Here is a 27,533-nt window from a genome sequence, read left to right as displayed (position 1 = left end):
GTCTTATTGTGATAGTGGGTTAAATAATACCACCATAATAATTATAGGGTTAATAATAAACATTATATAGCCCATAACCATTCATTGTCAACAACACATATGAATCTCCATAAGTTCAGGGCCAGCCTGGACTACAAGAGAACATTCCAGGGCAACCATGTTGCTGAATGAGACCCTGTCTCAAAAACAAAACCACCCAAGAAACAGCCCTACATGAATTTTTTTGTTTTGTTTTGTTTTTTTTGAGACGGGATTTCTCTGTGTAGCCTTGGCTGTCCTGGACTCGTTTTGTAGACCAAATTGGCCTCAAACTCACAGAGATCCACCTGCATCTGCCTCCGAGTGCTAGGATTACAGGCGGGGCCGCCACACCCAGCTTCCACATATTGTTAACAAGGTTCTCTCCTGTGGGCAAGTGGGCACTGATTTTGTGACCCAGGTAGACACTGGCTGAAGTGGGCTTTTGGGTGTGAGGCTTTTCACTAGCAGGGCTGTGTCCTTGTCTCATGCACCTCTGAAACCAGCAGCAAGCCAGAACTGTATTCTCTGGCACAGGTGCCCAAGGCCATGTGGAATCCAGTCAGCCACTAAGGTCTAGCTAGTTGGGGCTGCTGCTGCCATCTAGGAGTGCACAGCACAAAAGGCGTGTGGTCAAGGCCCACATGACCACTGGACTTGAGAAGAAAGAACCACAAAGTCCCATGGCAGACTCTATGGCCTGTCATGGATGGGGAATGGGAGCCGATAGTTCAACCCCCAGCGTTGACTTGGGGACTTCCACTCATGTGGACCGGAAACCCAGATGCTGGCAGCCAAGAGAAGCCAGATGTAGCAGAGGTGCACACGCACATGAGCTGGCATGTAGTCACTAAACCTGGGTCCTGCAAGAGCAGCCAGGGTCCTACCCACGGAGCCATCTCTCCAGCCCTAGCCTCTTTACAGTTTTTTCTTGATTCTGTCGGTGTGTGTGCACATGAGTGTGTGTGTGACTGCATGTGTGTGGGGAGTCAGAGGACAACTTGCAGGCGTCTGTTCTCTCTTTCTAGCATGTGGAGGTTGGGGCTTGAACTCAGAGGAGCTCTGCTAGGCTGCAAACCTTCATTTACTGGCCATCTTACTACTCCCTGTCTCAAGCCCAGGGTGGGTGACAGGACCTGGGGCCTCACCTCACTGTCACCCAGATGGACTTCAGGTCTGCTTTTGGGTTGCTTGCACGCTTGGTCATGACTGGGTTTCCTGGTTCGTAAGTCTGGCTGTAGCCCAGGCTGGGCCACCTCTTTGCCTCCCAGACTCAGCGACGTGGATTCACTTCTCTAAGACAAGGGCCCTCTGAACAGCCGTCATCTCACAAACAAAGAGCAGCTAAGAGACACCCCTCCATCTTAGTTTCCCCAGGCAGCTGTGTGGCCTGCGGGTGAGCTGAGTGGGTCTCGTTCACCTTCCCCCACAGCGTGCTAGGTGGAGTTCTGTCCCCCACACACGTGAGCCAGTGAAAGCACAGAGAAGAGCCAAGAGCAAGCCTGCCTGCCGCCTCCCCATGGGAGTTTAGGTCTTGACCTAACTTCTCAGGAGAGGCCTGCTGGGGCCCGCGTGTCAGGGAATGGGAAGCCAAGCAGAGTGCTCTGTGCAAAGATCCCGAGGCAGGATGCAGCCTGCTGCAGGCGCAGGCAGGAGAAAGGGAAGGGAAGATGACATTGAGAGAGTTGTCAAGGAACGCTTGGAGCCAGGGAGAGTGATGACTTGAAGGACAGAAAACATGGGACTGTCAGGATGGTGTGCTAGGGAAGTGCCTGCTGCGCGTGGCAGAGCCTCGGGTCCAGTGTCAGGAAGGGACAGGGCTCCTGCGGGCCACCAGCCAGCTGGGCTAGCCAAAGCGGTAACTTCCAATACGATAAAGGGGCTAGAGATGGCACAGCAGTAAAGGCACTTGCAGCCTGAGTTCAATCCCCAGGCCAGCCATGGTAGAACAAAAGAGCTGACTCTCACAGTGGCCCTCTGGCATCTAAATAGATGTGCATGCACACACACACACACACACACACACACTCTGGTGACTGAGGAAGGCACCCATGCCTATTTCTGACCTGTCCATGTGCACACCCCCACAAACACATACACACATCACACATACAACGAGGTCCAAGAGGCTTGGGCAAGTGGTTTCTAGGGTGTGCACAGTAATGTCCCCCCACAACCCCCAGAGAGTGACCCAGGGCAGGCCGCTGTGCAGAACACACTCACTTCTACTTGAGCATCAGAAAGGGACTTCTGCAAGAGGGAGCTTTTGTGGCAGGTTTTGAGGGGTGATTGGGAGTTCCCAGGCAGAAAGTCACTCAGCAAACCTTCTGTTTTCCTGCTGCTACTTGTAGCACGTAGTGTATTGGCAGACAGAAGTGCCCTCCCTCGCTGAGATCCTGAGGGTCTATGGATGGGCTTTAAGGTCAGCATCCATATGCCCTGGTCTCACAGGACAGGTCAGCTTACTGTGCTGTCATTAGTACATTGATGATGATGATGATGACGACGTAAGTCTGTGTGTGAGTGTGTCTCTGTGAGTGTATGTGTCTCTCTGTGTGTGAGTGTGTGTCTGTGTTGCATTTACAGAAGTATTTTTGTCTACTTGTGAACATCCAGACACCAGGGCAGGACACTTGGGCTATTCCACCATCCCTCTCACCCTTATTCCCTTGAGACAGTCTTTCACCATTTAGTCAGGCTCACTGGCCAGCCATCTCCCAGGATCACCTGTCTCTGCTCTCCAGTGCTGAGATTACAGCATGCCCACTCTTTTTACATGCAGGCGAGGATCCAAACTCAGTCCTAATGCTCCCACAGCAAGCCTGCTTACCCCGCAGTCAGTTTCCCAGCTCTTGTTTATTTTATTAAAATACAGGTAGATAGAATTTATTTATTTCTGTCCGCCATTGTGAGTGTAATGCACATGGAGGTCAGAAGAAGGCATTGGATTCCCAAGAACTGGAACTACAGATGGCTGTGAGCTGCTGTGTGGGTGCTGGGAATGGAACCCAGTCACTGTCCTATTGCTGTGAAGAGACGGCATGACCGGGGCAGCTCTTACAGAGGGAAACATTTAACTGGGGCTGGCTTACAGTTCAGAGGCTCAGTCCACTATTGTCATGGTGGGAAGCGTGGAGGCAGGCAGGGTGCTGGAGGAGTGGAGAGCTCCACATCAAGATATGCAGGCAGAGAGGGAAAGCCGCTGGGCCTGGCTTTAGCTTCTGAAACTGCAAAGCCCACCCTCAGCGGTACACTTGCTCCAACAAGGCCAAATCTTCCAGTCCTTCTTAAATAGTGCCATGGTTGACTAAGCATACAAATATATGAGCCTATGAGGGACATTCTTATTCAAACCACCACACTGTCTGCTGAGCCATCTCTTCAGTCTCTGCCTTGGAATTTTCCATCCTTCTACCTCAGTTTCCCCAGTACTGGAATGACAGGTGTGAAGAATTAAGGGAAAGGGACCCCTGGGCATGATTCTTTCCATATCGCCCTCAACAGGCCTGGGGCAGAGTGTTAGTGGATCAGGAAAAGAGCTTAGGTCATGGTAGGCCACTGCCCAATAAGCAGACTGGCTGTTCCAGCACCCTGGAGTTGGAACGATCAGATTACAGGCAGGGCTGTAGGGTAAATGGTGAACACGGTCCCTAGCTGTGACATGCCTTTCCCTGCTGCCTCCCAGCCTGTGTCTCCTCCATTTGCCTGTGGCTCTGATGGGCTCCCTTCAGGTCTGAGGAATTAGCACAGACAGCTGGTGTCTAATCACTACACATTAATTTCACTAAAGCCTTCTGAAACCATGAGGGAAGGCAGCCGAAATCCCGGAGTCCAGTTCTAGCCATTGCCTCCGTATTTAATCTGTTCCTGGTAGCTGTGGGTGTGGCTGTGCCTTCTGACTTTTGGACAATAGTGAGAACTAGCTGGCAGACAGGAGTGTGTCCCGTCTCTCCTCTGCTGGACAGAAGTTGGGATCTCAGGCAGTGCTGGGCGGGAAAGACGGAACTAAGCAAAGTGGAGAGGCAGTAGTCTCCTGTAGCTGACAAGGCCTGGGTCCCAGCTTCAGGCACAGCTGGACCCGGGACCTCAAGATCTTGCCACCTCAAGGCTCCTTTTCCCTCTGTGGGTCTGTGATTCACACAGTCATTTTCAGCACTGCAAGAGTGAATGTGTGAGTGTGTGTATATGAGTGTGTGTCTGTGTTCATGAGTGTGTGTATGCAAGTGAATGCATGCATCTGTATCTGACAGACAGGCTGCCAGCTATCTTTTTCCATTTCTCTCTACGTATTCCTTTGAGGCAGGGCCTCTCTCACTGAACTTGGAGCTCATCTTTCAGCTACAATGACTGGCCAGCTCCTGTCTCCACTTCCCTGTCATGGAGGTCACATGCCTACATCGCCCTGACCAGCTTTTATGTGTGGCAGAGATTTGAACTCTGGTCCTCATGCTTCCACAGCAAATGCTCTTACCCACGGAACCATCTCTTTAGCTCTTCTAATATTTTTAAGTTTAAAAAATTTACTTATGCATCTGTGCACATGCTGTGTGTGCACGGAGCGCATATGTGTACATGTGTTCTTGCTGAGGCCAGAAGAGGGCGTTGGATGGACTAGACCCGGAGTTGCAAGAATGAGCTGGGCTCGCAGTCAGGCTCTTCACGAGGTTAGCAGGAGCCCTTAACATCTGAGCCACCTCTCCAGCACCTGCTTTTTATATTTTTTAGACTCAGTTTCCGGGTCGCAGGCTGGCTTTGAACTCACTCTGCAGCTAAGGATTGCATGCTACGCCATCAAGCCTAGCACCATCGTTCTTAGAAGGCGCAGCACATTTTTTCCCTAACTGAAACTTGTGATAATTGTGTGTGTCTGTGTATGTGTTGCTGGACACTGAAGCCCATCTTCTGGGTGCCGAGCCAGGCTCTGCCCAGGACCTGCACCTCTGGCCTCTCGCTCGCTTGGTCATTTCCTGGCGTGCGGTCTGCTTCCCTACCCGGCTAGGTACCCCAGTACCCCAGGGACTATGACTGCTTGTTCACGCCTGTGCCCTGGTCTACAGCAGGCGCTTCATAAATCCCCAGTGAATGTTGGAGTCTAGTGAATGCAGGCACCAGGCTGCCGTGTCCTCAAATCCCTCGTGGTAGGGGCAGAACACTACCACGCGGCTGCTGTCTGGCGGGCCGCGCGCGCCTTAGCGCGCCTGCGTAGCCACACCCCTCCCGGGTTTCTAACGCGCTGCCCAGGCGCGCGCGCATGCGTCTTCACCCCCACGCCTTGCGCCGCTCCGGTGCGCCTGCGCCATGCACGGGACTGCGCTTGCGCCTGCGCATTGCTCTCCGGCCGTGGGCCCGGCCAGCGCCTGCGCGGTGGTACCCGCGAGTGGGGGGGGCAAGGAGGTGGAGGAGGAGGAGGAGGAGGAGGAGGAGGCGGCGGCGAGAAGATGGCGACTTCGAACAATCCGCGGAAATTTAGCGAGAAGATCGCTCTGCACAACCAGAAGCAGGCGGAGGAGACGGCGGCCTTCGAGGAGGTCATGAAGGACCTGAGCCTGACGCGTGCCGCGCGGGTGAGAGCGCGGGGGAGGGGAGGGGAGGAGGGAGAGGAGGAGGGAGAGACGCGGGGGCGGGGCTGCGGCCGCCGCAGGTGTCCCCACGCTGCCAGCGGGTGCGGAGCGGCTGCTCTCGAGATTGCTCTTTGGACTGGGCAGGTGGTCCCATTGCAGCTACCTGAGGGGACAGTGTCATCTACCATTGTTACCTGAAGGGACGTGCGCCCTCATCATAGCTATCAGAATGGACACGTGTCACCCCCCTGATTGCTACCTGATGGGACAAGGACCCCAGCATTGCTACTTTGGGGGACCTACAACTCTATCATTGCTACCTGAGGGGGCCGGTGTCACCCTTCATTGCTACCTGAGGGGGCAGGTGTCACCCTTCATTGCTACCTGTGGGGATAGGTGGCCCCATCATTGCCACCTGCAGAGACAGTTGTTCCCTTCATGCTACCTGTGGGGACAAGTGGCCCCATTGTTGCTACCTGAGGGGATTGTTGTCACCCTTTTTGCTCCTTGAGCGGACAGTTGTCACTCTTAACTGCGACCTAAAGGAGAGGGGTCTCCTTATTGTTATCTGAGAGCACAGTTGTCACTCCTTCTTTGCTACCTGAGGAGGAGGCATGTCATTGTCATCTGTGCGCTCCTTGGGTCTGCCTAATTCTGTCACAAAGCAGAGGTTACTCGCCGTGGATAGCTGAGTGGCCCTCCATGGGGTCTTCGGAAGTGTGGGATCAGCCTGGAGACAGTTGCTCGCTTCCCCTGCAGCCTCCTTCCTTCATGACAGGGAGCAGCTACCTTCCCTCTGTGGGTAGAGGGTTGACTGCCTCAGGTGGCTGGCCATTTGGCAAGCTGGTCTTCTGGGTCCCCGGCCACAGGGCAGTAGGCCTGGCCCTGAGCCTTACATGTCAAGTGTGTGGTGTCAGTGTTCCTCAAGGGTCCAGGAGGTGATGCTGTGTGGCATGTTCTGTGCACCCTCACGTTCCTGAGCTCGGAATCTCACTTCCTGCTTCCCATGTGACCTGCCAGGGCACTTAGGCTAGGCAGAACCAATCAGGTGATTTGATAACCAGTTGCTTTTCTCTGAGATGCGGCATTAAAGATGAGAATGTGTGTTCAGATGTGCTTGTTTTCACACTTTCAGCCAGACCCCCTTCCCAATGTGCTCAAGAGGGGATCCATGTTCTCCCTCAGCACATAGAGAAAGGCATGGCCGGCAAATGAATAAGCAAGTGAAAAGTCCTGGCACCTGGGAGGCAGAGGCAGGTGGATTTCTGTGAGTTTGAAGCCAGCCTGGTCTACTGAGCAAGTTCTGGGATAGCCAGGGTTACATAGAGAAACCCTGTCTCAAAAACCAACACAACAACAACAAAACGTATGTCACCCCTGTGTTGCTCACAGGCCAGGGCAGCTGAGGCTGCTTCTCTTTTCCAGCACATAGTAGGTGTCTACACATAGTTGGTATCAAATGTTTGCACTGTAACCAGAACAAAGAGTTCAGTGGCTAGCATTTTTAATAGAAGTCTGGTTTCTTCACAATACTAGGAATGAATGATTGTGGAAAACATTACTGAGGCGAGGTCTGTTGTAGCACAGGCTAGCCTTGAACTCACTGAGGATGACTTTGAATGAAGTCCTGATGCTCCTGCCTCCCCTTCCTGAGCACTGGGAGGACAGGTGAGTGCCACTGTGCCTATCCTCAAAGGATTTACAGCTTGGTTGGCTGGAATGTAGTTGGCGTGTGTGCTCTGTGTGACAGCTGGCACTCACTGGCTTCTAGTTTATTTGTTGAGTCGTGTGGCCACTCCACTGTCTTCCAGAGCAGTTTCATTGCCCCAGAGGACCCTGTTTCCTGCAGCAACCCCGGGTCGATTCCCTCCCCAGGCCTGTTCAGGGATTGCAGGTGGGCCCTGTGGCTTTCTGGTGTTGGCCTCCATGCTCAGTACTGAGTTCTCAAAGTCATTCTGGTAGCATTAGCCACACTCATTCCTTGGTTGGTGATATAGCACGCTGGTTACAGGCTCTTTCCGCCAAGCCGAGGGCCTGAGTTCAGTCCCTAGACCCATTTGGTAGAAGGAGAGAACTGACTCCTGGAACTTGTCCTCTGACCCCACATGTGTGATGCCCCACGAGTAGCCTGAGTTCAGAATATGTCTAGCAGGTGGGTATGGTAGCCTGTGCTCAGCGATCTGAAGGTTGGGGTGGGAGCTTCGCTGCATTTGAGGCCTTTAAAGGTAGCTTAGGCTATAAAAGCAAGGCAAATCTCAAAAAAAGAAAGAAAGACAAGAACAAAGGAGGTGCTGAAGACATGATATAGTAAGGTGAAGGCCCATTAAACAAGCCTGGGGACTGCATTTTGATCCCCAGCACTCCCAAAAGAAGGGTTTCTGCCCGCCTGCACGACAGACAGCCTGTCTAACCACATCAGCAGGCCCCAGGCCCAGTGAAACCCTGGGCTGGAGGATGGCTCCGTGGTGAGAGCACTGGCTGTTCTTCCAGAGGGCTTGGGTCCATTTCCCATTATGCAGGTCAGACAGTTCCCAACTGTCTATGTCTGTAGCTCCAAAGCAATTCAGCCTCCTTGGTCACATGCAGGCATATGCAGGCACACACACTGCCTGTGATTTAGAAATTAAAATTGGCTAGGCATGGGGGGTGGTGATGGCGCAAGCCTTTAATCCTAGCACTGGGGAGGCAGAGGCAGGCCGAGCTCTGTGAGTTTGAGACCAGCCTGGTCTACAGAGTAAGGCCAGGACAGCCAGGACTACACAGAGTAACCCTGTCTCAATAAACAGACAAGGTGAAGAGACTGTGCTGCGGCCTGAGCTTGGCCTGTGGTCTCTACACATGTGTGTATACACACATGTACTTCCACACACACACAAAAGAAAAAACATGACAAAATTGACCTATTTAAGATTTTTTGAAAAATGACTACATTTTAATTCATTTTGAGAGTTATGCCTGTGAAGTCAGACGATCCCAGGGTCCCTTAGATGGCTGGCTCCTCTGGCTTGGCAGCAAGCGCCTTCACCTGCTGATCCACCTTGCCAGGTGTCAGATACCCGGGTCCACCAGCTGTACCTGCCCCTCTGCTGCTCCGTCCTCTGCAGGGCAGCAGCGACGGGCTGGTGCTGCTGGGTCAGTCTCTGTACTGTGCTAGTCACATGGGGTCCTCACCTCTCAGCCCCTTGGGAACTGGTGTCAGTGGCACATGTTCTAACCCCTCTGCCCTAGGAAGATGGCGAGGCCATTGGAGACTGTTGGGGCCGAGTGGCCGTGTGTGGTGTGCAGATTAGTGGGCGGGTCGCCTGGGCAAGGGGTAGCTAGAGCCTTTTCTCTGCAGAACTTTCTTGATGCAGAAGGAACGCAGATGGGGTTGGGGTGGAAGTGGTGTGTGTGTCACTTGCTGGCCATTGCCTTGGGACACTGGGTTCCTGGAGTGACGGGTACTAAGTGCCTTAGGCCACGGGAGCTGGGCCACAGATTGTGCTTACTTGGCTAGGCATGGTGGCACCTGTGTGCTGTCCCAGATGCTCGGAAAGCTGAGCCACACAGCAAGGGTCTCTCTCCACAGGATCAGTAGTGCAGGTTAGCCCTGCCTGCTAAGACCGTATGTGTGTGCACCCACAAGCATATGTGTGCCACAGCACATGTGCAGAGGACAGCTTGGTGTAATTGGTTCTTGCCTTCTCTCATGTGCACCCCAGCGATTGAACTCAGGTCATTGAGCTTGGCAGCAATCACCTTCATACCCGCTGAGCCCATCTAGTTGGCCCTATGGCACTTTCCTTTGTGCTGCTGGCTACCAGGGCTGACTGCTGCCATCTGGGATCTCTGCATAGAAAAAAATCCCAAGCTGCTGTCAAGAGGATAGGGGAGCCACCCTCATCACTTTTCCTCTCTCTAGAAGCTGCTCCAGGGTGTGGGTGGCACCCCCATAGCAGCTGGAACCGTGTGAAAACCATCTGTCCATGCTCAGGCCCAGGACCTGGCAGCGAGACCTTTGTTGGCAAAAGGACTCTGTAGATGGGATCTGCTGAGGTTACGGCAACTTCTTAACACAGGACGTGGCTGGGCATGGCTCGAGCACTTCATCTAGCATTCAGGAGTCTAAGGGGGAAGGGGCAGGAATTCAAGGGCAGCCTCAGCTACATGAGATCCTTTCTCAAAACTAAAAACAAAACACCAGAAAAAAAAAGCCCTAAATAAAATAAAGAAGATCAGACACCACAGGACATAGGACTGAGGAGATCCAGTCACGTGAAAACAGAGGTCAGAGGGGACAGGGGCAGAGGTTTCCTTGGAGAGAACACATGCAAGGAATAGACAGAAGAATGCTTGCTTGGGTGTCCATCAGGCACGGGGTCCCCCAGGATCTGGTGGACAGCTATCCTCTAAATTCACAACTGTGTCAAAACAAACAAACAGCCTGAGAACCTTGTGATAGGGTCATGCATAATCCGACTCCACAGCTTCCACGGGTGTTTGTTTTGTGTGGTGTGTGTTTGGCGTGCACCTGTTATGTGTGGACGTGGCAGAGCAGGACATCAGCTGCACTGTTCCATCACTCACTGTCTCACTGTATTTACCCCACGTCTTTTGTTGGTCCTGGAACTGGGCTGCTGGGCAGCAAGCCCCAGCCATCTTGTGTCTGCCCTTCTTGAAGTCCTGGGGTTACAGGAATGTTTGACCATGCCCAGATATTTCTGTGGGTGCTGGGGATTCAAACTCAGACAGGTCCTTGTGCTCACCCAGCAAGCGCTGTTTCCAAGCCACTATGCTTTTTGTTTGTTTGTTTGTTTTTGTTAAGGTTCTCTGTGTAGCCCTGGGTGCCATAAGAACTTGCTCAGTAGACCAGTCTGACCTTGGGCTCAGAAATCCACCTGCCTCTTGCCTCCCTTGGTTATTTGAAAAAAATATTTGCTTACTTATTTTTCATTTATTTCATTTTATGTGTGTGGGTGTTTGCCTACATTTATGTATGTGCACCATGCGAATGCTTGGTTCCTGAGGAGGTCAGAAGAGGGCATCGGATCCCCTGAACTGGAGTGACAGATGGTTGTAACCTCCATGTGGGTCCTCTGTAAGAGCAGAAAGTGCTCTTACCCACTGTGACGTCTCTCCAGCACTAGATGCCACGATGCTTTTTTTGGGGGGGGGTTGTTTTATATTGTTTTTGTTTTTGAGACGGGGTTTCTCTGTGTAGCCTTGGTTGTCCTGGACTCACTTTATAGATCAGGCTGGTCTTGAACTCACAGAGATCCATCTGCCTCTGCCTCCCAGAGTGCTGGGATTACAGGTGTGCACCACCAGCACCCCACTTAGAGCCCAGGATTTAATAGCAGTACGAGATGAGGCACTGCAGTGGGAAATGCTGCTGACTCCAGTGAGTTGGATTCTGGGACCCACATGCTGTGTCTTAGGGTTTCTGCTGTGATAGAACACCACACCAAAAGCAGCCTGAGAAGGGCAGGGGTTATGCCAGCTTAACACTCTCAGGCCCTCTCCATCACTGAGGGCAGCCGGGGCAGGAAAGTAGGGGCAGGAACCTGGAGCAGGAGCTGGTGCAGAGGCCATGGACTGATGCTGCTTACTGGCTTTTCAGCCTGCTTTCTTATAGAACCAGGACCACCAGCCCAGAGATGGCCCCTCCCACAGTGAGGAAAATGTACACAGGTCCATATGGGGGAGCATTTTCTCAGTTGTGGTCCCTTTTCCAAAATGATTGTAGTTCATATCAGTTGACATAAATGTAGCCAGCACATGGCAGAAGGAAAGAAACAACTGTTCTCTCTCTCCCTTCTTTCTCTCTATCTCGTTCACACACATACAGTAGAGTGCACATACCCCTTCCCATACCTACAAAACAAGTAAATAAACAGAAGAAAAATTAAAGCCAATTATGGGTTGTATGGTCAGACCACATGTCAAAAAAGCAAGCAAGCAGGAGTGGCAGCCTGGCGGGGGGCGTGGCTCAGGGGTGGAGTCAACATTTAGTATTTGCTGAGAGGAAGTGAGGTGCGGCAGCCTGGTCTCCTGGGAGGAGAGTGTAGGGTGTGTGCAGTGCTGGTTGCAGGCTTGGTAGGCTGCCTCCTGCTCTGTTTACTGTGTACCCTCTTTGGAGAGTGAGGCACAGCTGCATGGCCTCTGCCGACTGGTGTGAAAGGAGTTCCTCGCCAGTGCACCTGCAGCAGCTGGCTGTGATGCTGCTCGGGGACACTTGGCAGGTGCAGGGTATGCAGATAAAATACATTCAGCAAGGCCAGGCCGACTCAGCAGGCATGGCTGTACTTTAATAGGTACAGCTGCACTCGGCAGGCACTCAGCGGGTGGGCAGTATATTCAGCAGGCACTCAGTAGAGGTGCAATGTATTCAGCAGGTACTCATCAGGTGTGCAGAGTAGTCAGCAGGTAGGCGGTGTAGTCAACAGGCACTCAGCAGGTGTTCAGTGTATTCAACAGTCACTCAGCAAGTGTGCAGTATATTCAGCAGTCACTCAGCAAGGGTGTGGTGTATTCAGCAGGGGTGCAGTGTATTTAGGAGGTCCACAGCCTGTATCCACCAGTGCTTAGCCTCCATAGGAGGCTGCCTGGAGCCTCTGGTTGCCTTGAAAGGGTGTTTTTTGGGGGGCAGTTTCCTGGCTTTTCTAATGAGAGAGGTCCTGTCCCCCATGGTGGAGGTCCACAGTTCAGGGTCACCCTGCTCCCTGGCTGTCCTCAGGGTGAGTTCAGGCAGGTATGGTGACTTGTGGGAGCCTTGAATGCACAGCCCCTGGTGACGGGGGTGAGTTCCAGCAAAGTGGTTACAGATCAGACAGATGCACAGGGGACTGTCCTGTCGGGGGCGGGGTGCCTGCCTGGGAACTCTCCACTCAGCCTCCCACCCCCACCCCAGGCCCGTTAAATAAACCTTGAACCCCAGTAGAGGAGTCAGGTGATCACGCCCATCTGGGCCTCAGTTTCCCCTCTGCGGGGGCAGGAGGTGAACAGGAGAGCTGTGCTCCTTGCAGAGAGGTGAGGGCCCTGTGCTCTCCTGACTGAGCTTGAGTTGTTGCTTTTCTTTCTTCTGTTTTGTTTTGGGGCAGGGTTAGTGTGGCCGGAGCTGACCTCAGACTCCCAAGTGCTGGGGTCAGAGATGTGCACCCCGACACTCACCTCCATGAGACCTGTCTCAGCTCTGTAGCCCAGGCAATCCTCCTGCCTCAGCCTCCTGACTGTCACCACCAGCCTGCAGCAGCGCAGTCCAGAGCTTAAATCATGCTGTGGCAGCTGTCGCCGTCACACCAAGAGTTTGAGAGGATCGGGTTTTCCCTTGCTTCCTAGCCCTTGCCCAGGAGGCGGCTCTGCAGCCTCGCAGTTCACGGCTTTGCGGGTAACCCCAGTCAGAGGCACTTGGACGCACGTCTCTCCCCTTTCCTGGGAATGTGCCTCCTGCCACCCTGTCTGTGGCACCTTTTGATGCATGAATGTAATTTTGACAAAGTCCAATTCTTAGTGGGTTTTGTTTGTTTGTTTTCTTTCATTGCTTGAGTTTGGTATCATATGCAAGACTGGCTGCCAAACCTGCACCGTTCCTGCTTTCCTGGGTGTTGGCCCGGCCGCCTGCCTCAGCGGTCTGAGGTTTCCAAGACAGAGACGGGCTTGAGCTCTGCCTCAGGTCTTTTGAGTGTGGATTCTGAGCGCTGTCCAGATTCTTTTTCCTGTGTGTGAAAATGCAATTTTCCCTTTGCTTAAAGCTGTGATTTCCCACTCAGTGTCTTGGTACCAGTGTCAGTAGTTACGTGACACAAGGCTGTTTGTAGAGCACTCTGTCCTGTTGGGTCTACACGGGTTGTTTGATTGTTGTTTTTTTTTGTTGTTGTTGTTGTTGTTTGTTTGTTTTTTTTTTTCTTTGTAGCCCTGACTGTCCTGGAACTTGCTCTGTACACTAGGCTGGCCTTGAACTAAGAGATTTGCCTGCCTCTGCCTCCTGAGTTCTGGGATTACAAGTGTGCACCACTGTGCCTGGCTGTCCTTAACTTTTTTAAGCTTGGGTTTTGTTGTTGTTGTTTTGGTTTTTCTATGTGTATTTGCTGGGGGCCATCCACACATGTGAAAGTCAAAGGATGATTGGGAATCAGTTGTCTGCAATACTTAAAACATAATGAGATACACCAGGCATGTCGGCCATGTTGACACGCATCCATCATCTTGTGTGGATGGGCAATCCATACCAAGCCTAGTCTACTGTCACAGAGAATAGGCTCCAAGGCCTTCAGGACTCTCTGGGATGTAGCCTCAAGGCCCACTTTAGGGCCTGGATGAGGAGAGTGAGGGAATTACAGTGTGGGTGAGAGGAGCTGAGATATACATCCCCCCAAAAAAGGTGGGCCCCAGATCCTTTTTGCCCTGGCTGGCATGTTCATGCCTGGGAAACTCCCATTTGTCCACGTTTTACTGCATTCCATCCCTGCTAGAGGCCTGGCCGAGGTCGTGTGATGTCTCATCCAGGTGAGCCTCCCTTGGCGTGGCCTCTTTCAGTCCAGAGCTAATGCCACTATCTCCTTGCTCATGGAGTGGCCTGGCCCATCCACCAGCACACTTAGCCTGTGGCCCCAGGCCCTTTCTTTGCTCCTACTGTTTCCTTTGTTTAGTTCCTCAGACGGGAGCTGTCTCCTACCTTTTGCCTGTCCACCCAGCCGTGCACCACCACTGCTGTGGCTTGCTTTGGCTTCCCCTGCTGGGGGCTGTGTGCTCCTCTACTCCCTGCCTGCCCTCCTGAAGAATGAAAGAGGCGGCTGAAGAGTGCAGAGGAGACCCTGTGCATACACACTATTTCCTCCATGAGAGCTCTAGGCAGTTCTCCAGAGCCCCACAGCCTTGCCACTCTTCTTTTATTTGAGCACATTTGTATGTGTGCATGATTTATGTGGGCCGCACCTGCGCTGTGGTGCTCATATGGAGGGACTTTGTGGACTCATTTCTCTCTTACCCTTATCTCACTGGGGTTCTAGGCAGGGGCGCCACCCCCGAGCCACGCCTCCAGCCCCTCACTGAGGTTCTAGGCAGGGGCTCCACCCCTGAGTCACTCTAGTAGCAGATAGGCATCTAGGTTCCATCAGCCCCAGGGCAGGGTTATGTTTCAGTCTCATCTTTCTGTTTACTAGTTTTGTGGCTTTGTTTTTTGTTTTGTTTTGTGTTGTTTTATATCTTGCCTCTGGTTTATTGGTAAAGCCAGCATAGGACACTGGTCACCTGTAAATAGTGTGTAGGTAGGTGTGTCACATCAGTCCATCTGTCTTTCCTAGGAAGCCTTCACAGGGGCCAGGGCACCTTTGGGAGCCTGAGCCTGGGCCTTAGCTGGAGATGCAGCCTCTGCCTTGGTTTGAACCTTGGGCTTTGGCAGAGCCTACAACCTTTGGTCCCATAGCTTCGACTCCGCTTCCCAAGCTTTGGCATCTTGGGCTTAACTGCAGTAGGCTGCACAAGGGCCTTGATGGTCTCTGCGAATGCTCTTGCCATTGCATTGTTTGCATCTTCTTCAGACTTTTTTGTTGTGCTTCTTGACAAAGCGCATGCTCCTCAGGAACTTGGGTTCAACACCTACGAGATTTTTATCTTTGTGACCGGGGTTTCTTGATGCCATTTTTGCACCATTTTTGGGACTGGTTGTATGAGGTGTAGTTCTTGGGCTTGGCCATGTCTGCACGGTAACCCGCAGCTCCTGGTTACTAATTTTGATGAAGCTTCTCCAACCTCCTTCTGTGGCATTAAGTGCATTTCTCCTGCAGTGCAAGATAACTTACCCCTGGTTCTAGAACATTCCAGACCTCTAAAAGGAGCTTTTCTGCATTAGCAGTAATTTCGGTTCTTCTTTCCTAGCCCATGGCAGCCCCTGACCAGCTTTCTTACTCTGTAGATGTGAAAGGATGTTCTGCATCCATGGGATTGCACACAGTGTGGCCCTATTCTCTGGCTTCTGACATTCTGGCATGTTTTCAGGGTCCATCCTTGTGGTGTGTTAGAGCTTCATCCCTTCTCAGGGCTGAGCAGTATTCCTACACCCCAGTCTCTCCGCAGTTGCATACTGCTGATGGAACCTGGCTCTGCTTTCTCTTGCTACTGTTTGCCGCTGTGAGCAGGTGCTTGGCTGCCTTCTCCCTTTCGCTGGGGTCTGTCCTCGGAATGGAAAGCTGGGTCATACTGCAGTTTTATTTGCTGAAGTTCTAAGCAAGTTGGCTTCATTTTAAATAGAACAGAAACCTAGTGGTGTGGTTTTTAAAAAAGAAAAGTGAGCAAGGGCACTTGAGCCGTGTTGACACAGCAGCGATGGAGCAGGCCATGACAGAAGTGACAGTGTAGGACGGTGTGCCAGGGCAGGCCTACAGTAAGGGTGTGTAGACAGCCAGGTGCCAAGATGGCAGGCTGGGGCCCAAGGCTGACATGGTCTTGGGAGTTGAAGGAGAGGGCTTGGGGTGTGGGCAGCTCTTCTCATCTCTGTCCTGGTCTGTGTGGCTTGAGCTGTCTTCTGTGCCCAGTGTGGATGCTGTTCTACCTCCTCTGTTACGAGCCTGGGTGTGCTCTGAGCAAAGGCCAGTGAGACTTGGAGCAGAGATGCCCGTGGTCTGTGGAAGTCTGAGTGTGAGGTTCCCGTGGGGTCGCAGCCCCCCAGCCCTGAGTTCTTACATAACTCAGCTGAGCAGTCCTGAAATACAGGGCATTCTTGCTATTTTGGGCCGTGGTAATGAGGCCATCTCAACCTTGTTTTATCTCCCTGTGGCTCTGTTGCCCCTCACGGAAGCCCTGGGAAGCTGCAGGCCAGTTTCAGCAATGACCCTAGTGAGGTGGCATGGCAGTGTTGGACCACTTTCAAAAGAAGTCGGTTGTGTTGCTGCCTGGGGAGTCACCGCTTCCGCCTGCATCCGGCCAGCCTCACCTGGGCACTTCTCAGACTGGGCCTGGGCACAGTGGGGCACAGCCTTCCTCCTTTGGAGGCAGAAGAGGTGAGTCACTGAGTTTGAGGCCAGCCTGGTCTGTCTGAAGTGGTCTGGCTTCAGACAGCCATGGGGGATCATGCTGTTGTTTTGAGGTGGGATTTGAAGTTGAGCTGTCGCAGGGTTTGGCCCTCTGAGGCACAGGTACTGTCCCCATTCATGGGCTGAAGTGCAGAGCAGTGCAGCTGGCATTCACTTGTCCTTCGATTGGTACAACTTACAAATACATGCACACATTCACGTGTTTATGCTCACACATGCAAACACATGTTTTTATATGTTCACATGTGCACACACACACTCACTTGCATGCATTCAAATAGTCACATGCTCCGCCGCCACCACCATGTGCCAGAGCCAGGGCTTGCAGCCTTGGGACTGCTAAGACAAACCCGGGAACACAAATCCTTCAGTACAGGTCAGCTGCCTTGCTTGCTCCAGAGGCCAGGAGGCTCCTTCCTGTTCCTGCTGGCAGGACTGCATTCTTCTCTGTCCCCATCTCTGACATGGCCTGCTGTCCTTCGTAGCCTGCTGTCCCTTCATGGCCTGCTGTCCCTGTCCCTGACATAGCTTGCCTTTCCTGTCTCTGACATCGCCCGCTGTCCCTATCCCTTCATAGCCTGTTGTCCCTTCATGGCCTGCTGTCCCTTCATAGCTTGCTGTCCCTGTCCCTTCATAGCCTGCTGTCCCTTCATAGCCTCTTGTCCCCATCCCTTCATAGCCTGCTGTCCCTGTCCCTGACATAGCTTGCCTTCCCTGTCTCTGACATCACCTGCTGTCTCTTCATAGCCTGCTGTCCTCGTCCCTTCATAGCCTGCTGTCCCCGTCCCTGACATAGCTTGCCTTCCCTGTCTCTGACATCACCTGCTGTGCCTTCATAGCCTGTTGTCCCCATCCCTGACATCACCTGCTGTCTGGTTTCTCTTTTGAACTAACACTGTGTGTCTGAAGACCTCTGCTCCTGCAGTGTTCTGCTTAGGCAGGTGAGGGTGCCAGGGTTTGGTTTGATTTTTGTTAGCTTTGTTAGACAGGGTTTTGCTGTGTAGAGCAGGCTGGCCCAGCATGCACAGAGAGCCCCTCCTCTGCCACTGGGTGCTGGGACAAAAGGTACATGGCACTGACCTGACTGTGTCACAGCTTTAACTCTTTATTTGTATTTTGAGGTTCCCACTCCCTTTTGTCTGTTTGTTTTGAAGAGAATCTTATGTAGCCCAAGCTGGCCTTGAACTCACTCTGTAGCCAAGAATATGAAACTCCTGAGCCTCCTTCCTCTGCCTCCCAAGTACTGGAATGGCAGATGTGCTACCATTCCCAGCTTTGAACATATGATTTCTAGTGACCCACAGACTGCTGCCAAGGCCTTGGCTTCAGCCCTGGCCTTCTGCAATTTGGAGGTAATGTGTCTTTTCCCACACCCCTAGCCCACTCAACTACCCCCAGGAACACACACTCACACAGGATCCTGGAGGCCAGAGCTCCAAGGCACTGAACCTTGGCGAGTGCAGCACAGCCGTTCTCAGGGTTCTGTGGGCAGCTCCATGCCTTGCTGGAGAAAGGGGAGAAAGGTGTTTGTGAGACATTCCTTGCAGGGAGGCATTTGTTTGTGGATTGGAAGCTCACAGTATGTGCCACAGATTGTCAAGAGGCCTGGAAGTGAGGGTGAAGCTGGGCATGTGGGTGACGGCTGCCATCCCAGCACTCAGGAGGCTGAGGCAGAGGGCCTGGCCAGTCTAAGTCTCATAAGGAGACTATGTCCGGAAGAAAAAGTGATGTGTTGTCCGGAGCTGGGAGGTGTCTCCTTTGTTAGCTGGCGAAGTGCTCACTGTGCAGGCATGAGGACCCGGCTCTAGTCCACGGCGCCAGCTCAGAGCCAAGCAAGATGGCTCACATGTGCGAGCCCAGCAGTGGGGAGTGGGGGCAGCAGGCTTCGTGGCCAGCCCACTTGTCTAACCAGGGAGCTCTAAGCCATGAGAAACCCTGTCTTAAAAACAGTAGGTGGGGGGTGTTGGCAAGATGCCTCGCCAGTGAAGACTTCTGCCACCAAACCTGGCAACCTGAGCTCTGTCCCCAGGGCCCACATGGTGGAAGAAGAGAACTGACTCCTCCATGTGTTCCTCTGACCTCCACATGTGTTCTGGGCACATGTGCCCATGCCACCCCCATCACACAAATAAACAAATGTAAAAATAACATGAAGCTATGGGAGTTGACAGAGGGAGAAGTGTGGCCCTGTGGCTGCCTGCGGGGGCATACCACCTCACACTACAAACTAACTTGGCAGACAGTGCCCAAGGAACCCTACACAAGGTTGACCCACACTGTGCCGGCCCGAGTCCCCAGATGTCCACAGAAAGGCTTGTTGAGGTCATGCTCTGTCATTGATCCCCTTGGCAGTGGGTTCTAGAGGTGGAGCCTGTTGGGGGAGGATCAGCTGGGCCCTCCTGTGTCCTCCTGCTCAGCCCATCCCCCCACACCCATTCCTGGCCCATGGTGCAGCCCGGATCCCTGGAGGCCAGCGGTCACTCAGCCCAGGACAGACAAGTGAGACCTCTGCATGCCTGCCCCTTCCCACTCCATCTACAGAGATTTCTAGAGAAGTCTGCATCTCCCGAGAGTGCGGCCAGCTTCCTCTTAGCACTGCTGCCCACATCTTCCTGAGGGCCAGTTTGCCCAGAGTGATGCAGACCCCTGTGCGAGCCTGCAGCAAGCCAGTTCCCAGGACAGCTTCCGGAGGAGCCATAGAGACATCCCTGTGCTGAACCAGAAGGGACAGTGAGGACACTGAGGTCGGTGGGCTGTGGCTGCCACGGGCGCCGTTGGGTGGCAGGCAGTGTGGCTGTGGTGTGAACCTGGACTGTCTCGCTTGGGGACAGTTGTTACAGAGGCTGCAGGTGACCTGGCATGTGATGGTGGTTCAGAGGTGTCAGGTCTCCCAGAAGCTCATGGCCAGCCACAGCCAGTGAGACTCCATGGGGAAATGATGGCCTCAGTAATTTTTGAAGCAAGGTCTCATGTGACCCAAGCTGACCTTGAACTCCTAATCCTCCTGCCTCACCTGAGTGCTGAGGTGACGTGTGTATTACTATGCCTGCCAGGAGTTCTTCGTTTTTCTTTTGGGCTACTTACATGGTCCGTAGAGCCCTGTGCTTGCCATTTTCTGAGGCAGAGAACTATTTTAACTTCATCTGAAGTTGATTCCTCCATAGCTCAGTAAGCAGCCATACCTTGCAGTACAGAGAGTGCCACCATTTACCTGGGTGCTTAAATGTGTCCAAGGTGAATGTCTCAGACCCAAGAAGTTCCCTTCCATAGCAGCAGCCACCTTTGCCTAATCCCAGCACAGTCAGTGTAGATGGAGGAGGGTTCCAGCTGGCCCGGGCTGCAGAAGACCCTCAGCAGGGGTGGGGTTGAGGTGCTCATTCAGGGAAGGGCTTGCCACACAAACTTGTGGCCCTGAGCTTGATGCTTAGAGCCAAGTAGGAGGGCTGGTGCAGGCCCCCAGGCAGCTCTTGGGTGGAGGTGCCGACCACCAAGCCCAGTGGCCTGACTTTGGTCCCTGAGGCTTGAATTGAGGAAGGGAAGGAAACAGGTGATTCCTGCTGATTGTCCTCGGGTCTCCACAGGTACACAAAGGCCCCTTCGGCACGTGCACAAGCAGCAGAAAAATAAAGATGCAAAACATCTCCCCAAACAAAGTCTGGGATAATGGCACATGCTGTAATCCCAGGGCTTGGGAAGCAGAGGCCTGAGGCTCTCTGGGGTGCCCAGCTGGCCAGCCCACCTCCTGACACTCCAGGCCTGTGAGAAATGCTTCTCCCCAAAACAAGCCGTCTCTTGAGGAATTAAAGTAAAGGTTGATCCCTGGCCTCCACACACATGCACACATGTACACACACACCAAAGTTAAGAAACCGAAGTTAAACGTGGTGATATTCGCCTCATCCTAGCGCTAAGGAGGCCAAGGCATGAAGATCGGAGTCACCGTCATCCATGGCACACAGCCAGTCTGCAGTTAGGAAGCCCCGGGCCCTTGGGTTCAGCTTGTAGCAGCTGACCCTGAGTCCACAGCCTGGAAAACGTGCTGTGTTTGCCCTCCAGGCCCTCACCAACCCTTGAACTGTCATGGTCTGGGCTCTAGGAGCACACTCCTGACTTCCTTTCTGCTGGGCACCCATGGGAGCTAGCCTGGCCAGGCCCTGGCATCCCCATTCTCTGTGCTATACTCTGTGTGCTCTTTCTTCCCATTGCCCAGCCATTGTCCTGGCACATGCCCCAGTGGTCCCCTTGGTCTGTTTCCTGTCTGCCTGCCATGCTCTGAGCCTTTGCTGAGTCGCTCATCACAGTGAGATGAGGTCACGGATGTGTAGGTACAGGGCTCAGCTCTCTGTCTGCCCTTGCTTGTAGTTTGCTTTGGCCATCCTATCATCCCTTGGCTTCTGGCCGTATCCTACTCCTTAAGGCTAGTCCTTATTTTTAAGACCTTTAGCTGTCTTTACTGAGACTCCAGTGTTTAATGCAGCTACCTTTGGGGGTTTGGGTGGATGTGAGTTTCTTAGTAGGGCAAAATTTGTTGTAGTGCAGGCCCCAGTCCCCAAGCCCATTCACCGTAGGCTACCTAAACTTGAAATCCTGTGTGGTCACCTGTCCCCACAGGCCTCTGCTGGCTTCCATGGTAGGTAGGGGGGTGACTCAAGTGCAGTGCTTAACCCAGAAAGCTTCTCATAGTGAGCAGCCTGCATAGCCCAGCCCGGCCAGGAGCAGGCAGCCGCCGCTCAAACCCGTGCCTCAGGGCACAGCAAATCCCAGGCCTAAAGGCCGGTGCAGAACCATACTGTGCTGTGGGCTTCTTCAGGAGAATCGGGCACCTCTCCGCTCTGCCTGGGCTTGGCAGGCTAGGGTTGCTGCATCCCTGAGGACTTGAGGTATGTAGATATTCCAAACTTCCCAATTTTTCAGTGTCTTTGAGACAGGGTCTCACATCGCCCACGCTGACCTCAAACTCTGCCTTCAGCTCCTGAGCTTCAAGCTTGTGCCACCACCCCTGCGTTATGTGCTGCTGGGACTTGAACCCCGGGGCTGTGTGCATGCCTGGCAAGTACCCTGTTGACAGAGCTACCAGAACACCACTCTACCAGCTGAGCTCCATCCCTGGTTTCTAATATAGTTGGGTTTTTGGGTTTGGTTTGGTTTTGGTTTTTCAAGACAAACAGGGTTTGTGTAGCCCTGGCTGTCCTAGAACTCACTCTGTAGATCAGGCTGGCCTCAAACTCAGAAATCTGCCTGCCTCTGTCTCCCAAATGCTGGGATCAAAGGTGTGCGCCACCATGCCTGGCCTGTCTGCATAGAGAGCTCCAGACCACAATGGCAACAGAAGACACCCCCCAATTGATTCTTGAGACAGGCTTGTAATGGCCCCTTCCTGACCTCACTTAATTCTGTGGCCCCTTGGCACCTCAGTTTCCCCACTGGAAACTGGAGACTCAGCACTGTATCTTCCCTTTATGAGACCCCACTCAGGAATTGGCAGTGGGCCAATGGGGAAGGCTGGGGTACCCCACGAAGGGAGGAGGGCCCCATAAACCCAGCTGTGCTGCACAGACCCTAGGGACCCGTCACAGTTCTGGGCTCTAGTGCCTGTGTCCAACCTCCACCGCTGTCTGGAGAAACAGCTGGCGCCGCCTGCCACAGACCCGATCATTCCCGGGTCTGGAAATTTGGCAGCAGCTGCAGAGCCTGATTAAAGGCATTCCGAGGCTCCACCGTGCTTGTGTACTCGAGTCTGTGTTTATAGTGGGCTGCAGAGATGGGGGAGGCTGGAGGCCCACCCGGGGGCCGCAGTGACTCAGCCTGCAATCTACACGCCTGTGTCCTCCTCCATTCATTTTCTCAACTGGGCATCATTCCCTCATTTGGGCAGAGTGCCCACAGTGTGCCAGGTCAACCTGCTGACCCAGCAGGACCCCAGCAACATTGCAACAGACAGACACAAACCCAGATGAACTGGGCTTAGTCGCACAGACTTTTATTCCTGGCACTCTGGAGGCAGAGGCAGGTGGATCTCGAGTTTGAGGCCAGCCTGATCTACAGAGTGAGTTCCAGGACAGCCAGGGCTACACAGAGAGATACTATCAAAAATAAAATAATAATAATAATAATAATAATAAAAGAACCCAGTGTAACAGTTGGGACCTTTGGCTCTTTCAAAATTAAAAGCAGGCAGATCAGCTGGGTTGTGGTGCATGCCTGTCACCCCAGCACTCAGGGCTGCAGCAGGGGCTCAGAGCCAGCCTGGGCTATAGGAGAGCCTGTCTCAAAGAAAGGTTGGGGGCTGGAGAGATCAGGCAACAGGAGTGCTGCCTGCTCTTGCATAGACCTCAGTTTGGTTCCCAGCACCTCCTTCAGGCAGCTGGGGGGTCCGACACCTCTGCCCTGTGGGCTCCTTTATGTGCGCATGCAACACGCACACCTGCACAATGAAACATTTTAAATAAAGTCATTAAAGTAGAAGTTGAGCATAGTGTTTGCTGCATACCTGTGGTCCAGTGTTCAAGACACTGTGGCAGGGGTTGCCGTGAGTTTGAGATCCTGTCAGGGCAGAGCACTTACCCTAGTGTGCTTCTAGTCTCGGGTTCCACCCCCAGCACTGCAAAAACAAAGAGACCCAAAAAGGAACAAGTGTTGGGGAGGAGGTGAGGCTGGAAGCTGGGAGCTTGTGGGAGTTTGACACACGCAGCTGCTGGGGAAAACACCACAACCAGAGAAGCCCAGGACTGCCAGGCGGCACCCTGGGTCCCCCTCCCAGGTGTGCAACAGACCCCCAGGGGTACAGCACCGTGCCTCCCCTCCCCCAGCTATGCACTGGGATTTGAAGGCAGCGGCTCCAGTACGTACTTCCACACTTAGTTCACAGATTATTCCCAACCGCCGAAAGATGGAAAAATATGCCAAGTGTCAATCATCCAGGGAATAAATAAACAGTAAGGTGGGGTGCCCATCCAGGGGCATGCATTGGGCCAGACGGACCTCAGACAGACAGGATATGACAGAAGCCAGACATGAAAGGCCACATCTTGCATAGCTCTGGGGCTGAGAAATGTCCAGACATTTACAGAGATGGGAAGCAGAGTTGGGGCTGCCAGGCTGGGGAGGGACTGCTTCAGGGCAGGTGCCCCCACCCAGGATTGACCATCCCATAGCCCCTCACACGCCATCATGTACCAGGCTGTCCCTGCAGGTGTGGCATGGCCCCTGCTCGGCTTCCGTCTTGGCCACTGTTAAGCCTCTAGTGGTCTAGGTCACTGGACTGTGCCACGGTAGGGCCCCGTCAAGGAGTGTGGGGCATGTAAGAAAAAATGCATATCGTCACCTTGGTTCTGGGACACTTCCTGTAGACTCTGAAGGGAGCAGAGAAGGAGTTTGTGGGTGGCTGGGTGCAGCTCAAAGGTAGAGCATGTGTCGGGCTGAACATGAGACGGCCCTGTTTTCGGTCCCCAGAGGCATGTGGGAGCCCCATCCATGTGGACTGGGAGCAGGGAGGGGAGGAAGCCAGTCAGGTGTTCCAAATTCTTGTTGCTTAACTTGGGGAGTATAAGCCTTCTCCCCACCTCCTGACAAGACTCAGAGAGGAACTTGGGAAGTGGACTGGGTGAAAGGTTGCAGCTCTGGTCCCCATCTTCCTTGCCACCCTGGAGCCCTCCCTTCCCATCGCTGGAGACTGTAAGCAAGCAAGGCGCATTGCCTGGTGGCTGGTTCTGCCCCACCTGGGGTGGGGGTGAGCTAGGAGCCCTTCTTGGGGCCATAATGGCACAGCAGCCTGGCTCTTTAGAATCTGAGGGCTTAGCTGTAGAGAGCAGATGGCTCCTTGCAACAAGAGTTGGGAATGTGGGTGGTTGACAGGGCTGGGGCAGCATGGGCAGGGGAGGCGCCAAGGTGTCCTGTGCGACAGGGCAGGGCCCCCAGTCTCTGTCAGTGCCTGTGGCTTCTGTTCCCTTCGTGGTGGCTGCTGCTATCCTGGGCCCCTGCCCTTGCATGCTCTCAGACCAGGACCTTTGTACCTGCCCTCTTGCTTTTCAGCAGCTCCTCTAGCCTTCCCTGAGCTTGCTGCTCCAGGGGTGCTTGCAGAATCCAGGGAGGCTGGCTCTCCCTCTCAGAGAACACTGGAAAGGTGACCCTATTCCAGGGTCCCCTGTCCTTAGCCTTCTTCTGTGACTGTGCTACGAGGCTGGAGGATCCAAGCCTGTGGACCCCTGGGACTTTGTGTGCTCACTGTCAGCCTTTGCTGAGATGCATGCTGCCTCAGCGCTGGGAAGGCCATGGTTAAGTCAGCCTTTGAGCCTCTTTCTCCGTTTGAGCCATGAGCGGAGGGGCAGCTGCCTTGTCCAGGCTCAGGAGAAGCTGTGTTCTTACCTGGGGCCTAGTCACCCTTGCAAGCATTTTCCCTAGCTGCTTGCCTGCATATCCAATCCCTGCTTCTCTTCCAGGCTCCTTTCCTGGCCACCGTGGAGGCAGCAGTATGACAGGAGACACCCCTTAGTCGAGGAGTGTCAGATGGTAAACTAAGGAGAATACCATGGAGTTCCAAGCAGCTGCCAGACCCCTTGTTGCTGTCCATGCAAAGGCCCTAGGGTAGCTGCAGCTGGCTTACCTGGTAGAGGGGCTATGAGGTTGGGGAGCTCAGACTGTTAGACCAGCAAGGGGGAAACTGAGGCACACAGGGAACACGCATCCCTCTCCCTCTCCCCATCCATGCTCCTTTCATCATAGTCCCTGCACGGGACAGAGCCCTGTCAGCTGGCCTGTTCCCCTTAATCTCTTTAGAAGGCCATCCTGTTGCCATGGTAACTACAGACAGTTCTGGCCTGCCTAAGGCCACTCCATCTGAACAGTGAGGCTGAGAGGGACTAGTAGGTGTGGGGGTTGTGCAGGTCTCCTAGGGAACCTGGGGATTGCTGGGTCCCTTCCCGTCTCTAGGAGATACACACAGTGGCTCCACACAGGCCAGAGGTGACTCTTTTTTGATGCCCAGGCCAGCCTATCCCAAGGAGACTGGCCAGCGGGGCCTCCATTAAGCTGTCCATCTGCAGTGGGAGGACTGACCCTCTTGTTCCTGGAGGGTCCCAGGCCCAGGCCTACAGAGCAACCTGCCGTACTTGGCCACCTTCTAGCTAGGCAGACCCTTTCTCTCTCTTAGGCTTGACTTGTCTGTTGGAAATAGAGTGTGCTGTCCTGAGGTTGTCTCCCCAGCAGTGTGTGCAGCCAGGGGCTGTGGCCTCATGCAGAGGTAAAGTCCTCAACTAAAGTGCTGGAGAGATGGTGCAGGGGTTAGGAGTGTGAGCATTGGTCTTGCAGAGAACTTGGGTTTCTTCAGGCTCCCTGGGATCCAGCGCCCCCTTCTGGCATCGGTAGACATGTGCACTCATGCACACAGCCACACACAGACATACATTTATGTAATTAAAAATAAAACACATGGTTTGGTTTTGAGACAGGGTTTCTCTGTGTAGTGCTGGCTGTCCTGGAACTCACTCAATAGTTCAGACTGTCTTCAAACTCAGAGATCTGACTGCCTATGACTTTTGAGTACTGGGATTATAGGCGTGTGCTGAAATATATGTTTTTAAAAAGGGTCTCAAGGTGAGCACTGGGTTAAGGTGAGAGTCAAATCCAGAGTTCGGTTCAGCGTCCCTTGGTATCTATGCATTAGGGTGCCAGGAGATCTGTGGTCATAAACCTCCAGGAGTACCCAGGGCATTCTGATAGAAGGGACTGTGGAGTCTTCTGATTCTTCTAGAAACTTCTTCACAGGAGTTGGAACACCTGACTCCGCTGAGCTGTGGGACCCATCACAGTGACATTTAGGCAGTCTGGGGGAGGGGGTTCTGTGTGTTCTTGTACAGATGCCGATGACCTTTCTGTCTGAGGCTTGTTGATACTGAAGGCTGTGCTCTGTGAGCAGACCAGAGAGGTGGGCATGGCCTGGGGTGGAGATGCAGAGGCCTTAGCATGGAGACTTCAGATGGTGGAGCCATGATCCCAAGTCCCAGACTGCCTAGAGTTTGTACAAGATGGACAAGGCAAGAGGAGCCTTGAGGGGAATGATGGCAAGGAATGCCCATGGCTTTCAGCTACCCAGCGTGTGGCCATTTGACATCTCTAGGATCCTAACCCAGTCTTAGCATGTTCAACTGGGTTTGTCCCGGGTTGAAGGGGCTCAGGGAACACCCAGAGCCATCTTGCTGCCACTCCTCCAGACCCCATGCTGTAGCCCAGCATGGCCACTGTGTGAGATGGGGTGCTCCTCTACCTGTCAGTGATGTGGGACCAGTCTGTTCCCTTATCATAGGATACCTCCACCTGACTCCAGTGGCCAGGCACTGCTTTGAAGGGTCATCATGGACAGGGGCTGGCATTCTAGAAAGATCCAAGGCCGCAGCCAGCAGGCAGGAAGTGAGAGCACGCTTGCAGGCTCTGCCCACCTCTCCTGGTTCTGAATGCAGCAGGGACTCACTGCCACAGACTCATGATCCAGGAGTACAGGCTAGCTCATGGCTGGCGGCGGGGAGGGTCATCCAAGGGCCAAGGGCTTGCAAGGCAAGCACATGGCCAGGCCAGTGCTGAGGTCTTTTGTGCAGTTTGAATGGCACCCAGCTGTGCAGGAGAGTGGCACTCGGAGCCCCCAGCTCTGTCTTCTTTCTCTGTGGTGGCACACACCCACAGTCTCAGGCTCGAGAAGTCTGGGGAAGTGGAAGGTAGCAGGCCAAAGCGAACGTGTGAGTGCCAGCTGACCTTCACTCTAGGAGGGCTCTTAGGCTCTTGAAGACAGATGTTAGTAAAGCAAAGGCTCCGACGTGGGCCCTGGGCCCTGGGCCTGGCCTTCAGGACCTGAGCAGGAAGGCTCTGGTGTGACCCCTGTTGCTAGCCATGAGGGTAGGAAAGAGGAGGCTTGTGCACAGTAGTTGTTGCACCTCCCCAGAGGTCCCACAAGGGC

At 53.6% G+C, this 27,533-nt stretch overlaps 1 protein-coding gene across 4 annotated transcripts in view; it reads left to right on the top strand.

Annotated features, from left to right (window-relative positions):
* The first annotated feature begins 5,401 nt into the window (after positions 1-5,401).
* The window catches only part of Crtc1 (CREB regulated transcription coactivator 1), a 52,370-nt gene continuing 30,238 nt past the window's right edge, over positions 5,402-27,533 (top strand). For 3 of the 4 annotated variants that reach the window (XM_060381924.1, XM_021638064.2, XM_060381923.1), the window contains exon 1: positions 5,402-5,582. In XM_060381924.1, coding sequence (XP_060237907.1) covers positions 5,457-5,582 — 126 coding nt within the window. In that variant the 5' untranslated portion in view covers positions 5,402-5,456. The remainder of the gene's footprint in view (positions 5,583-27,533) is intronic. The other variant, XM_021638063.2, reaches the window with a different exon arrangement.

Source organism: Meriones unguiculatus, chromosome 4, assembly GCF_030254825.1.
Source record: "Meriones unguiculatus strain TT.TT164.6M chromosome 4, Bangor_MerUng_6.1, whole genome shotgun sequence".
NCBI classification, from domain to species: domain Eukaryota; kingdom Metazoa; phylum Chordata; class Mammalia; order Rodentia; family Muridae; genus Meriones; species Meriones unguiculatus.
The sequence above is the reverse complement of the archived record's forward strand: the minus strand, read 5'-3'. Positions and strand labels throughout refer to the sequence as shown.